The sequence below is a fragment of the Megascapheus bottae genome, chromosome 25, assembly GCF_031878675.1.
Source record: "Megascapheus bottae isolate mThoBot1 chromosome 25, mThoBot2.hap1, whole genome shotgun sequence".
NCBI classification, from domain to species: domain Eukaryota; kingdom Metazoa; phylum Chordata; class Mammalia; order Rodentia; family Geomyidae; genus Megascapheus; species Megascapheus bottae.
Window position 1 is genome coordinate 7,942,083 of NC_143533.1, and position 14,226 is coordinate 7,956,308.

At 49.0% G+C, this 14,226-nt stretch overlaps 1 protein-coding gene across 1 annotated transcript in view; it reads right to left on the bottom strand.

Annotated features, from left to right (window-relative positions):
- Nucleotides 1-7,549: 7,549 nt before the first annotated feature.
- The window catches only part of Smad6 (SMAD family member 6), a 65,835-nt gene continuing 59,158 nt past the window's right edge, over nucleotides 7,550-14,226 (bottom strand). The window contains exon 4 of the mRNA XM_090358143.1: nucleotides 7,550-8,354. Coding sequence (XP_090214269.1) covers nucleotides 7,819-8,354 — 536 coding nt within the window. The 3' untranslated portion in view covers nucleotides 7,550-7,818. The remainder of the gene's footprint in view (nucleotides 8,355-14,226) is intronic.

Sequence of the window (14,226 nt, forward strand, 5' to 3'; positions counted from 1 at the left end):
AGCTGGCACATGCCAGGAAGCTGAGATCTCAGGCTTGCAGTTTGAAGCCAGCCTCAGCAGGGAACTCTCTGAGACACTTTTCTCCAATTAACCAACAAAAAGCCCTAAATGGAGCTGTGGGTCAAGTGATCAATGAAGTGCTAATCTTGAGTAAAAAAAAAAGCTTAGGGAGATCATCAAGTTCTAGTACTGGCACACACACACACACACACACACACACACAGCACGCAGTTAGAGGTCAGTGTGGTTAGTAGGTTCTCATTAAAGCCATTTGTTTCAAGGAAATCTCCGTAGACAATCCTGAGTATCAGGTGAGTTTGAGCTCATGTTCCATGCGGGGTTTGGATCCCAACTCTGCCATTTATTCACTCAGATCTAAACATGTATGTTCCTCCCTCAGTTTTGCCATCTGTAAAATGGATCTAATCCCCACTACATGATCTAGGATGACTAAGTCAGAATTCCAACAGCGCCTAATTCCTGTGTGGCCTGGCTGCCAGGATCTATGACTCACCTGTGTAGAGAGAAATGTTATCATGCTCCTCTTTTTACTACCCCCTTCCCCCCAAGATTCCTTCATCCTCGTGTCCTAGACAGCCTGCGCCCTGCCAGTCTTGGAAGCAAGTCACACAGGGAGTCCAAGAGTGGTGACACTAGTGGCTCACACCTGTAATCATAGCTACTTACGAGGCTGAGATCTGAGGATCCTGGTTCAAAGCCAGCCCAAGCAGGAAAGCCCATGAGACTCTTATCTCCAATGAACCACCAGAAAACCAGAAGTGTGGTTCAAGTGGTGGAATGCTAGCTTGGAGCACAAAACTTAGGACAATGCCTAAGCCCTTGCTTCAAGCCCTAGGATTGACACAAGGAAAAAAAAAAGTGCTAATTACCTGGAAAGTGCTCGAAGGACTTGTCAAACCCACTGAGGCCCATCGGCCAGGATGGGGTCTTCTGCACAGCAAGCCGCAGGTACATGAGATAGGGAGGGAGGGTCCTTTCTTCCCTGACGTCCAATCAGCTTTTGGTATGACCACCATATGGCCAGGAAGGCCAGGTAGAAGACTGAAATATGGCTAGGTGCCTAGAGCTGAAATCCAGCTTGAATGAGCTCTGAGCCTTGGAGGGCTGTGACTTGTGCAGGTCCACCACAACTCTGTGTGTGTCTGTGAGTCTATGGATGTCTGTCTGTCTGTGTGTGTCTGTGTGACTGACTCAGGCCCTCACTCTTAACTAGGCAAGTACCCTACTTGAGCCAGAGAGATTTGAAGTAAAATTTTGTTCTGGATTCTACATAGTCACCAGACAAGATAAAATAATGACATTGGCTGGGAAGTGGAAGAAAGTAGAACAAATCATGTTGAGTGAGGTAAGTCAGGACCAAAGGAACAAAAGACACATGGTCTTCTTGATATGTGGATATTAGATCCAAACAGCACAAGAGCGAGGACTCGATACTCAGGTATCAAGGTCATTGACATGAACTTGGAGACATGAATATAACTATATAGACATATAAATCTATGATGGGATATAATACTCTACAGACATAATGATAAAAAGATCAGTATGTATCTATGACTTACAAACTCTCAGCTTAATTTTATTTTATTTTATTTTTTTTTGCCAGTCCTGGGCTTGAGCTCAGGGCCTGAGCACTGTCCTTGGACTTTTCTCAAGGCTAGAGCTCTACCACTTGAGCCTCAGCACCACTTCCGGCTTTTTTCTATGTATGTGGTACCGAGGAATCGAACCCGGGTCTTCGTGCATGCTAGGCAAGCACTTTAACCACTAGGCCAAACTCCCGGCCCCTCTCAGCTTAATTTTAATTTTGCTCTTGACTTTATGTACCAGTGATTGCATATAGAGATCCCATTCTTAAATACCTGTTTGTTAAACTTAACATTTGAAATATGTTGTAAAAAATCAGTGTTAAGGGCTGGGAGTTTGGCCTAGTGGTTAAAGTGCTTGCCTAGCATGCATGAAGACCCGGGTTCGATTCCTCGGCACCACATACATAGAAAAAAGCCAGAAGTGGTGCTGAGGCTCAAGTGGCAGAGCTCTAGCCTTGAGAAAGTCCAAGGACAGTGCTCAGGCCCTGAGCTCAAGCCCAGGAATGGCAAAAAAAAAAAAAAAAAAATCAGTGTTAATAAAATCTTTTTTAAAACATTTTATTTGGGGGATTTTGAACTCATGGCCTGGGCCCTGTCCCTGAACTCTTTTTTCTCAAGGCTAGTGCTCTAGCACTAAAGCCTCAGCCTTACCTCTGGCTTTTTGTGTGCATGTGCATGTGTGTGGAGGGTAATTTATTAGAGATATGAGTCTCATAGACTTTTCTGCCCAGGCTGGCTTTTTTTTTTTTTTTTTGCCAGTCTTGGGGCTTGACTCAGGGCCTGGGCATTGTCCTTGGGTTTTCTCAGTGCTCTACACCTTGAGCCACAGCACCACTTCTGGCCATTTTTCTGTAGGTGCTACTGAGGAATCGAACCCAGGGCTTCGTTCATGCTAGGTAATCACTCTACCACTAGGCCACACTCTCCACCCCAAGATCTTAGCTTAAGTAGCTAGTTTTACAGGTCTGAGCCACTGGTACCCAGCTGAACTAATGTTTTTACTTTAGTTATTTTTCAGCTATTGTACTTTTCCCACCAAGCTGGCCTCAAACCTACCTATGCCCCCCCCCCCAACTCTATGCAGCAGGGATTATAGGGCCAGTCTTACTTTTAATTATTTTTAATCTATGTCTACTTAACACTTGTCATGTTACCACCCAATGACCTCATACCCCTCCCCCCCTTTTTTTTTTGCCAGTCCTGGGCTTGAACTCAGGGCCTGAGCACTGTCCTTGGACTTTCTCAAGGCTAGAATTCTACCAATTGAGCCTCAGCACTTCCAGCTTTTTTCTATGCATGTGGTACCAGAAATGGAACCTGGGTCTTCATGCATGCTAGGTAAGCACTCTAACACTAGGCCAAACTCCTGACCCCTCGGCTCCCGCTTTGGGGACATAGAAATGGCCATAAGTACACTTCAAAACTATTGAGGGCAAACTGGGTACCAGTGGCTCACTCCTGTCATTCTAGCTACTCAGGCTGAGATCTGAGGATTGTGGTTCAAAGTCTGCCTGGCAGGAAAGTCCACGAGAGTCTTAATTAACCACCAAAAAGCCCCAAATGGTGCTATGGTTCAAGTGATAGAGCGTTAGCCTTGAGCAAAAGAAACTCAGCGACAGTGTCCAAGCCCTCAGTTCCAGCCACAGAACTGTTAATAAAAACAATAAACAAACAAATAAAATGAATAGAATCTGGGTGCCAGTGGCTCATGCCAGAGCCCAGCTGTCTTACCATATCCTTTAATGCTGTGTGGTCTCAGTACAAGAGCTGTGTGGTTTGGTGATTTTTCCAGACAGGTGCACTGATGACAATAATTGATGTGAATTTTCCTGAGTTTATTTCCTTTTGGGTTATGTTGAAATTATGACTCAAACGGATGTAGTAAGAACCCCAATAGGAAGCTGGGTGTTGGCTCACGCTTGTAATCCTTGTTACTCACGAGGCTGAGATTTAAGGATCATAGTTCACAGCCAACCTGGGCAGCAAAGTTCATTAGACTTTTAGCTGGGAGCGTGGCCCACAGGCCACTAGTAGAGTGTTTGCCTAGCATGCGCAAGGCCCTGGGTTCAATTTCTCAGTATCACATACACAGAAGAAGCCAGAAGTGGTGCTGTGGCTCAAATGGTAGAGCGCTAGCATTTTTTTTTTTGTTTTGCCAGTCCTGGACTTGGACTCAGGGCCTGAGCACTGTCCTTGATCTTTTTCTCAAGGCTAGAGCTCTACCACTTGAGCCTCAGCACCATTTCTGGCTTTTTTCTATGTATGTGGTTACCGAGGAATCGAACCCGGGTCTTCGTGCATGCTAGGCAAGCACTCTACCACTAGGCCAAACTCCCAATCCAGCGCTAGTTTTGCGAAAGCTCAAAGACGGTGCCCAGGCCTTGAGTTCAAGCCCCAGAACTGGCCACCCCCCCCCCAAATTTCTAAATAAACAACCCAGAGATGCTTGAGTCTACAGTATTGTAGCGTACCACAGGAAGGCTGAGCCGTGAATCTCTCTTCACAAGCATTGTGTGGCATGAGTGGAAAGTAACCATCTTGCCACTGTCTCCTGAAAGACCAGAGTGCTTCTGCCTCCTACGGGGAATCTCGTGCTTTATCTCAGAGTGGAGGAATCAAGGCTGCAGCGGCTTGGGAAGGGGGATAGGGAATGCAGCAGGGGACTGTTTGGGCAGCTGACGTTGAGCTAACGTCCCAGCACTCAGCCTGCAGCCATCTCCACCCAATCTCTTCTCTTGAGGAGCAATAGAAGGCCATCGTGTGTGTGTGTGTGTGTGTGTGTGTGTGTGTGTGTGTGTGTGTGCACGCACGCCAGTCCTGGGGCTTGAACTGAGGGGCAGGGTCTGGGCATTGTTCCTGAGCTTTTTGGCTCAAGGCTAGACTTTACCAAGAGGAAAAAACTAGCCATATATAATGCCTACCAATGAGAGATGGAATCTCCTAGCTACTGGTGCACACATGTGTGCAAGGACAGTCCTGGGGCTTGAACTCATGGCCTGGGCACTGTCCTTGGGCTTTCTCAAGGCTATCGCTCTACCACTTGAGCCAGAGCACCACCTCCAGCTCTTTCTGTATATGTGGTGCCAAGGAACGGAATCCAGGGTTTTGTGCATGCCAGGCAAGCACTCTACCGCTAAGCCACACTCCATGCCCCATCCTTGAGCTTTCTTGCTCAAGGATAGTGCTTTACCACTTGTGCCATGGCTCCACTTCCAGACTTTTCATGAATTATTGGACATAAAACTCCCAAGGATTTTCCTGCTCCAGCTGGCTTTGATTTGCAGTCCTCAGATCTTAGTCTCTTGAGTAGCTAGGATTATAGACATGAGCCACCAACGATCAGTAGAACCTGTGTTCTAGATCGTTCTAGATCATCCATCCCACCCTCCACCCTCCACCCCCGCCCAGGCCATCTGAGTTCAGAAAAGTAAGGCCACAGAGTCCCTGGATCTGGGGGAAGAGTTGAACGTTCCCAGGGACCTGCAGAAACCAGCTGGGGGCTGTCAGAGATGCATGACACTAATAAACACACCCTCTGGATGCCTGTATGGTTCCTTAGTTTATACAACTCTCCCACAACCATTACCTCTCTGACCCTTTTTTTCTACAAACATCCGGGAGTGTGTCCTCTGTGCCCGGCGCTGGACTGGCCAGGAGCCATGACAGTGGGATTTGAGGGGTCACAGTGACTCGATTTCTTCTTTTGTGCTGGTACTGGGGCTTGAACGCAGGGCCTGGTTATTGTCTTTTAGATCTTTTCATTCAAGGCTCTACCACTTGATCCACAGCTGGGGATTACAAGTGTGAGCCACTAACACCTGGCATGATGGTTAGAGTTTGGATGGTAAGCTGGGGAATGACGCTGAGAATTCTAGGGCCAGCCTCAATGGAGAAGCACTACAGACCAGTATAAGACCACTGTCACCCTGGGTCTGTCTGGAAGGACAGGCACTCGTGATGAGATGTCTCTCTAGGCAGTCCACTCACTCCTCAGGAAGCTGAGGTCTGAAGATTGCAGTTCAAAGCCATTCCAGGCAGAAAAATCTATGGAGATTTTTTTTTGGGGGGGTCTCCAATTAACCAATAAAAAGTTTTGAGGTGAAATTGAGCCTGAAATGGTGGCCAGCCTCCAGGAAAAGATCCAAGAGCCTGAGGGCCTGAGTTGAAGTCCCCGTACCTGCACAGGTGCTTGGATTGTGCATGCACACATAGATAGGTAATGAGGAACCACAGATGGAGATGAGGTATGGATGGAGAGGGTTCCAATACCCCTCTCTCCCATCCCCCGCCCCCGTGCCCAAGCTTGGGTTTGAGGACAGAAGTCCTACCTGCCTGTCTACCTACCTCCAGAGCTACCCACCACTCTTCAGGGATCTATGGCCTTGTTTGGGTAGCATCTCCTTGCTGGCTGCAGCCACTGCCACCACCGCCTCCTCCTCCTCCTCCTCGTCCTCCTGCCTGGGCTTGCTTTGAACCATGAGCCTCAGATCTCAGCCTCCTGAGTAGCTGGGAATACAGGTATGAGGCACAGGACCAGGTATTCTACTTTAGGTACAGGGTTGAGCTTTTGTGAGGATGAGTGACTAGTGTATGAGACAAAAGACAAATGGAGGTTTAGACGCTCTAGCTAACTGCAGGAATAGAGCCATATTATGAGATCACAGTGTTGTTTGTTTACACACACACACACACACACACACACACACACACACACATATATTTTGACCAGGCTTTGAACTCTGGGCCTGGGCACTGTCCCTAAGCTCCTCTTACTCAAGGCTAGTGTTCTACCACTTGAGCCACAACATCACTTCTAGCTTCCTCTGTGATTAATTGGAGATGAGAGTTTTATGGCCTTTCACATCTAGGTTGGCTTTGGACTGTGATCCTCTGATCTCAGCCTCCTGAGCAGCCAGGATTACAGGCGTGAGCTACCAGACCTAGCTAGAATGAATATATATATATATATATGTATGTGGTACCGAGGAATCAAACCCAGGTGTTGGTGCATGCTAGGCAAGCACTCTATTACTAGGCCAAACTCCCAGCCCTTAGAATATTCTTAAAAAAAAAAGAAAGAAAGAAAGAAAGAAAAGAAAAAGAAAAAAAAGGAGTGGAGAAACAACAAAAAGGAATGCCACATGTAACATTCAGTGCTTGCTCTGGGAAGTCCTGTGTAGCGTCTTAGTGTAATAGATAAGCCACACACCAAACAGCTTACGTTACTCAAGAGCATCCCTCAACTCCCACAATCCCTGTAGGTAAAGCTTCGGGAGGGCCTGACTCCAGTCCCTTTCAAGGGTGTGATCCGGCTGGCACAGACTGGGTCTTGGGGACCTTCTCTGAACCCATACCTGGCTACTGGCAGAAGGCTTGATTTCCTTTCCATGGAATTTCTCCAGACCCAACTTCTCCAAAGCCAAGTAGAGCACAGGTGGTTCATGCCCATAATCCTGGCTACTCAGGAGGCTGAGATCCGAGGATCTGAATTTAGACCCAGGACTTCGCTTGTTTCCTTCCCCATAAATATTGAAGTCAAAGTTCAGACTCCTTGATGGGATCAGGTAAGACTCACCGAAGCACCTGAATGTTCAAAAACGCTACAGTGAGAATACTTTATATCACCAGGGATGGAGGCATGGCTCAGTTGGTAGAGTACCAGTCAATGAGTGAAAGTGGCTGTAGGTACTGAGTTCAAGTCCCAGTCTTGGACCAAGGAGAAGACAACAACAGCAACAATAAAAAACAAGCAAACAAACGAAAAACCAAAGGAAAGTGCCCAGGCCCTGAGTTCAAGCTCCAGTACTGGCAAAACAAAACAAAAACCACACACCAAACCCAGGCTTTCCCGATCTAGCTCGGATGTTATCACTTTCTTAAAGAAACAAAACGAAGACAAAGAAGGAAGAAAAGAAAGAAAAATATCTGTATTGAGAGAATTATAAGCCAAAGTGCGTCTTTTTTTTTTTTTTCCTTTCTGGTTTTGTCCATATATACACATTGCACCGTACATAAATAATTACATTGTAAAAATGACTTCCATAATTACAAGTATAATATATCTTTCCATATAATATATATAAAACTTTATATTAAATCTAGGTAGATGATATGGGGAGGGGGTGAGAAGTTCATCCACAGGGCACTTCTGGGCCCGGAAGTTTGGGGGACTGGTGGTGGTGGCAGCGGCGCTGGCAGGCGGTTCGCTCTATCTGTGATTGTGGAGAAGGACTTCTAACCAGCAGGGACAGGAGGTGATGAACTGTCTTGAGTAGCAGGGTCCCCAGCCCTTAGCGAAGCTGATGCGAGCACTATGAGGATCGTAAGGGCCGTCGGTGGATTCGAACTCAGCACGCAGCAGCCCCGAGCGCTCAAAGTCGAACACCTTGATGGAATAACCCGGTGGTACCTTGCGCACAACCAGGGTACGGCCTCCGGGTGCATCCAACGTCGGGGAGTTGACAAAGATGGGGTGCTCACCCCGGTTGTAGGCCCACACGCCATCGGGCTCTTTGCTTAGCACAATGCCAAAGCCGATCTTGCGACGGGTACGGCGCACGGCCTCGCTGCGCTGCTCCAGGTTGAGCTGGCCCAGGCAGAAGCCGCTGCCCTGAGGTAGGTCGTAGAAGATGCTCACGGCCTGCTCGCACACAGCGTAGAGGCGGCCCACCCGCGTCCGGTGCTCCCAGTAGGCCACGCTGCACCAGTGGCTTGGCTTGCTGGCATCTGGAGACATGCTGGCATCTGCAAGGTGGGGGTGGGGGGTGGGAGGGGGGGTGGAAAGCAAGCACAAGTGAGGCGGGGTTGCTGGGGAATCAGAGCAAGGTTTGCAATACCCGGATGTTTTATGGCTCACACGTGCCATCCTGAGATCAGAGGATCACGGTTCAAAGCCAGCTTGGACAGCAAAGTCCAATGAGACTCTTATGTCCAATTAACCACCAGAAAATTAGAAGTGGCGCTGTGACTCGAAGTGGTAGAGCATCAGCCTTGAGCAAGAGCTCAGGGATCACGCTCTAGGACCTACAGAAAAGTCCTTGTGAAACTCTTACCTGCAATTAACCACTTAAAAGACGGAAGTGGTAGTATGGCTCAAGTGGTAGAGGGCTAGCCTCAAGCATAAAGGTTCAGGGACAGTGACCAGCCAAAAGAAAAAAGATTTGCGGGGCCGGGAGTTTGGCCTAGTGGTTAAAGTGCTTGCCTTGCATGCATGAAGACCCGGGTTCGATTCCTCGGTACCACCTACATAGAAAAAAGCCAGAAGTGGTGCTGAGGCTCAAGTGGTAGAGCTCTAGCCTTGAGAAAGTCCAAGGACAGCGCTCAGGCCCTGAGCTCAAGCCCAGGACTGGCAAAAAAAAAAAAAGATTTGCAACTGTATGCAAGTACTTGCTCTAGGTCAGATCATCTTCTAGAACGTTAGTACACAACGGGGATATTGGTAGACACCCCTTTTTTTTTCTCCTCCCCAAACACCATACAACCATGCAAAGCAGAAAGCTCAGGTGCAGAGAGGAACCACAATAGATACGAGCATTGAAGTAGCAGCAGGAGAGACAAAGCACACATCTGCTAGGCTATCTCCTAATCTAGGGACCCACGATCTAGTTAGCAAGGCCTGGCCAGGATGTGAGCTCCTTAGTCCAAACCTGGACCTGCAGAGAGGTACAGATTGCTACCTGTCTCGAGAGTGGGGGATCCAGGCCAGCCTCTCTGAAGCGAACACCTTGAGTTCAGTTACTAGGGAGACTGGGGTTGTGCTAGTGGCTGGAATCCTTGTTACCAAAGAAGCTGAGATCTGAGGATCTCAGTTCAAAGCCAGCCTGGGCAGGAAGAAGTTGATAATACTCTTCTTATCTCCAATGAACCATTAAAAAGTTGGGAGTAAGGCCAGGATATGCTATTTTCCCTTTGGGCTCATATGGTTTGGAGGGGCAGATGCCCCATGTACCTTGGCAGTGGGAGGGGGGATGTGGGGGGGGTTGGCACACAGGAAGGCCTGGGCCAGAGGCCTAGTGAGACCATACACACTCCAGCTACCTCAAAGGAAATGAATGGCAGGCCCAGCTAAGCAGAGGGAGACATTTTATTCATGTCAGCTTGGGGAGCCAGCCCAAGGCCTTTATCCCTGTCCTGCTTCAAAGCCAAGAGTAGCAGTGGGCAGAGTCTAAGCCCCAGGAATGTACCCTTGCCCTCTTGCTTGGCATTGAGATGGCTGAGATCTGTTTGGGGGAGGAATCATTCCTCACACCAGCCCCAAGCTCCTATGGTTTGTATCCCAGGCTTTACTCCAGCCCGTCGGGTTCCAGTAAGTACACAGAGGGAGAGTAAGAGGTGGACATCTCACCCCCCTGAGCCACTGGGCACCAGGCCAGTTCCAGCAGAGGCAGAGAAACAGCTACATCCTGAGCTCCAACACACTTTCCATCTGGCACAGGTCTGGGAGACCTGAGGCCAGGAGAGCAGTGCCATGCCAGCAAGAGCCCTGCTCAGCAAGCAAGGACTTCCTTAGCATGCCAGGCTCGGTACCCAGAGTGAGGGATGCTGGGTAACAGGATGGGTGCTGTCTGGAAGCTGGGCACTTCACCCAGCTTACTTAATTCAAAGGTAAGGAAACGAAGGTCCAGGGTTCATATTAGAGAATGACAGAGCCAGAAACCCATAGTCCAAGAATGTCAGGCAAGTATATTACCACGGCGCTACCTCCAGCCCATACCAAGTTCACTTCTTCCGCCCCCGCCCCCCTCGCCTGCCCCTGCCACCTTCCTTCCTTCTTTTTTTTTTTTTTTGGTGCCAGTGCTGAGGCTTGATCTCAGGGTCTGGGCTCTGTCTCTGAGGTGGTGGTTGTTGTTTTGGTGGGAGGGGAGATAAGAATCTCAAGGACTTTCCTGCCTGTGCCAGATTCAATCTGCAATTCTCAGATCTCAGCCTCCTGAGTAGCTAGGATTACAGGAGTAAGCCATGGACACCTGAGAAGCCTGGAGTCGTGCTTGCCGCTGACACTCAAGTCTGATGTTCTACAACTCGTGTCATACCTCCACTTCCTGATTTTGCTGGTTAATTGGGGATAAGAGTCTCCGTCATTTGTTGCTTAGGCTGGCTTTGAACCAGGATCCCCAGATCATCACCTTCCTGATTAGCTAGGATTGCAGGTGTGAGCCATAGGTACCTGGTGAGGAAACGTTATTGTCTTCTTGTCCCTTCACAGGTAAGAATCCTCTGGGTATGGGTGACAAAGGCATCCTAGCTATCTCCCAGCTTGAAGTGATAGAGCTCATAGAAGTCAATGGAACCAGCTCGGGGGCGTGTGCCTGTAATCCCAGTCACACAGAAAGAGTGAGATCTGAGCTTCTCCATTGTGAGTCAGCCGGGCAGGGAAGGCCATTTCCCTACTTTTTGGCCAATACTAGTTGTAAGCTCTATGGAGAAGGAAAGAGACGCTCCTGAGCCCACAGATAACCCCCCCACCATACGTGCCACCCTCCCACATCTCTTCGTATAGCCCAGACTGACATTCTGGATGCAAGGGGACAGTCTCTTGTAAAAGGTTCTTTTCCTGTTCAGGGCTCCGAAGCTGAGGTCCCGCCATCTCCCACAGCCATCAGCCTAATTAAGAACCAGCTCTTTAATTGCAGATAAATACTGAAGAGTCAGACTTGAGTGAACAACATCAAAGATGACCGAGCCCTGACCGAAACTCCCGCACACAACCCCCTACTCAGTGTCTGGCCTAGTTCCCAGCCAGACTCTGAGTCCTTGCTGTAAACTTCAGCAGGGCGGGGGCGGGGTGGAGAGGCACTGGGGTCTGGGAGTCAAGAAACCCGCCTTCCAGCCTGGCCTGCAGGTCACCTCTTTTTAATTTAATGTATTTATAAGTGCAGGTTCTAGGGCTTGAACTCAGGCGCTGGGTGCTGTTCTCGAGTTTCTTTTGTCCAGATCTCTACCACTTGAGCCACAATACCATTCGCTGCTACTTAATTGAAGAGTCTCCTGGACTTTCTGCTGGGGCTGGTTTGGAACTGTGAGCCTCAGATCTCTGTCTCTTGAACAACTAGGATTATAGGTGTGAGCTACTCGCAATGGAGGAGACAGATATTTTTAGTAGGTTCATAGGAAGCATGCTAGCGTAGCATGTTCAGGGCATTTGGTTCGAGCCTGAGTGCAGAGATGGGGAGGAGAGAGAGACAGATAAGAACAGTGAGCACGCTGGGTTGTAGAAAAATAAATGATCAAAAATCATGCCGAGTAGGGTGGCTCATGCCTGTAATCCTAGCTTCTTGGACCATGTTTGGGAGGGGGAGGAGTTGATTTGAGAAACTTCAAATAGCCAGGACCACAATCACTCACCGGTCTGCTACTTTTGAGAACAATTTGAAAGAAATGGGCAATTCCATGTCCTTCTGTCCCATCCTTGCCTCAGTTGGCCTCCAGGTGGCCCCATTACTTTCCAGCGGCACCCACATTCCTGCCACCAGAGGGTGGTGGCTGTCTGTCCAGGACAACCCAACAAAGGCCTCTCTCCCCTGCACAGAGACACCCCCCCCACACACACCATGCACACACACACACACACACACACACACACACACACACACACACACGGCAAATATGACTTCCTACTGGCCTCCCCTCCCAGTCAGGGTACTCAAAGCCCAACATACAATTTTGTGGGGGTGCTGATTCCCTCCTGTCCCCCCCCCCCTTCCCCAGGGAGCTGGCTGCGGCCAGGGGGAAGGGAAAGGGGAGTTAAAATCCCAAGAAAGGCCTTTAACTTCTCTGAATCAGCAGTTTTCTGTCAAAACAAAGGGCAGGATGGTTCCTGCGCCCCCCCTCCTAACCCCCTCTCCTCCTCAGTGGGCTGAGCGCTATAGCCTGATCACCCCAGGATCCAGAGACGCCCCAGTTTTTTAAGACACAAAGGCTTTCACAGCATTCACTGAAGGCTGGGGCCTCGAGCCCTCTGGGTCTCTGGATGCTAGTTTGTGGCCCTGCTTCTCTTTGTTGGGCCTCTCTGCCTCTCCTGGGGCTGGCCAGACCTGTTCAGCCAGCCAGCAATGAGCTGGAGACCACGACCAATGTGCCTAGCACCCAAAGAGTGGAGAAGAGAAATGTGGACTCTTAGACCAGAAAGGCTAAGCCACCGTCCCAAGGTCACTCAGCACACTGAGACAGAGCTGGAGCAGAGCTAAGCACTTGGGGGCTTGAACTTAGGGCCTTGTGCACTGTCCCTTAGCCTTTTCATTCAAGTGCTCTACCACTTGAGCCACAGCTCTACTTGTGGATGTTGGTGTTTAATTGGAGATCAGAGTCTTAAGACTTCTCTGTCTGGGCTGGCTTCAAACCTTGAACCTCAGACCTTCCTGAGTAGCTAGGATTAGAGACATGAGTTGCACTTAACACTTTGCACCAAGCCTCTTCTGGAAAGCTCCTTTCTTCTGTCCCCGGGCTTCAAGTTTCCCCCATGCAACTGGAGGTTTGTTGTGAATGGCTCCCAGGCCAGCTCCCGCATCTGGTTAACCTCTACCCCTTTTAAAAGCTTGCTTTGCCCATGAGATAAATAGTTTCTCTTATCAAACTTCCACTTAATTCTCCTTTTGTCGTTTCAAGCTGCAGACATGGCTGCAAGCTTTGTAGCCAGCCTAGAGCAGCAGCGTTAATTACAGGGCTTGCTTATTCCAGTGGGGAGGGGAAGGCGAGGATGGAATGCACAATGCACGCAGCCCCTGAGCAGGTTGGCTTCCAAGAGGAAGTTTCTAATCGGTCATTATATCATGGGCGGTCTGGCCACCAAGGCTGCCACCCGCACTGGGTCCAGCTAAGGGGGAATCTTATTATTATTGTTTTGGGGGGCAGCTACTTTCTGGGGACATGGATGGGGGCAGGAAGAAGAAAAGAAAAGCTGGAGCCATGTAGTCCACAAGCAAAGCTTCCTATGTGTGAATCCCAGCTGTGCCCCTCTCATTCACTATGAAATCTTCAAGTATTTCTCTGCTATGGGCCTCAGTTTCCCAAACTGTAAAGTGGGGTGGATACAGTGAGTGGTTATTTCATCAAGGCATTGGGGTCAATTAGAACATCAAATGACAAAGGGCTGGAAACAAGCCATCTCATAACTTAACAGCTATCCTTATGCTATTGAAACCAGATAGTCTTTTATTTATGTATTCATTATTGGGTACTAGTCCTGGGGCTAGAACTCAGGTTCTGGCACTGTCCTTTAGCTTGCTTGCTTGCTTTCTTCCTCCTCCTCCTCCTCTTCTTCTTTTGCCAGTTACTGGGGCTAGAACTCCAGGCTTGAGAGCCGGGAATTTGGCCTAGTGGTAGAGTGCTTGCCTAGCATGTACGAAGGCCCAGGTTCGATTCCTTGGTACCACATACATAGAAAAAGCTAGAACTGGTGCTGAGGTTCAAGTGGTAGAGCTCTAGCCTTGAGAAAGTCCAAGGACAGTGCTCAGGCCCTGAGCTCAAGCCCGGGACTGGCAAAAAAAAAAAAAAAAAAAAAGAAAAGAAAAGAACTCCAGGTTTGTGCACTGTCCTCAAGGCTAGCGCTCTACCACTTGAGCCACAGCACCCTCTTCTGGCTTTCTCTGTGTATGTGGTACCAAGGAATCAAACACAG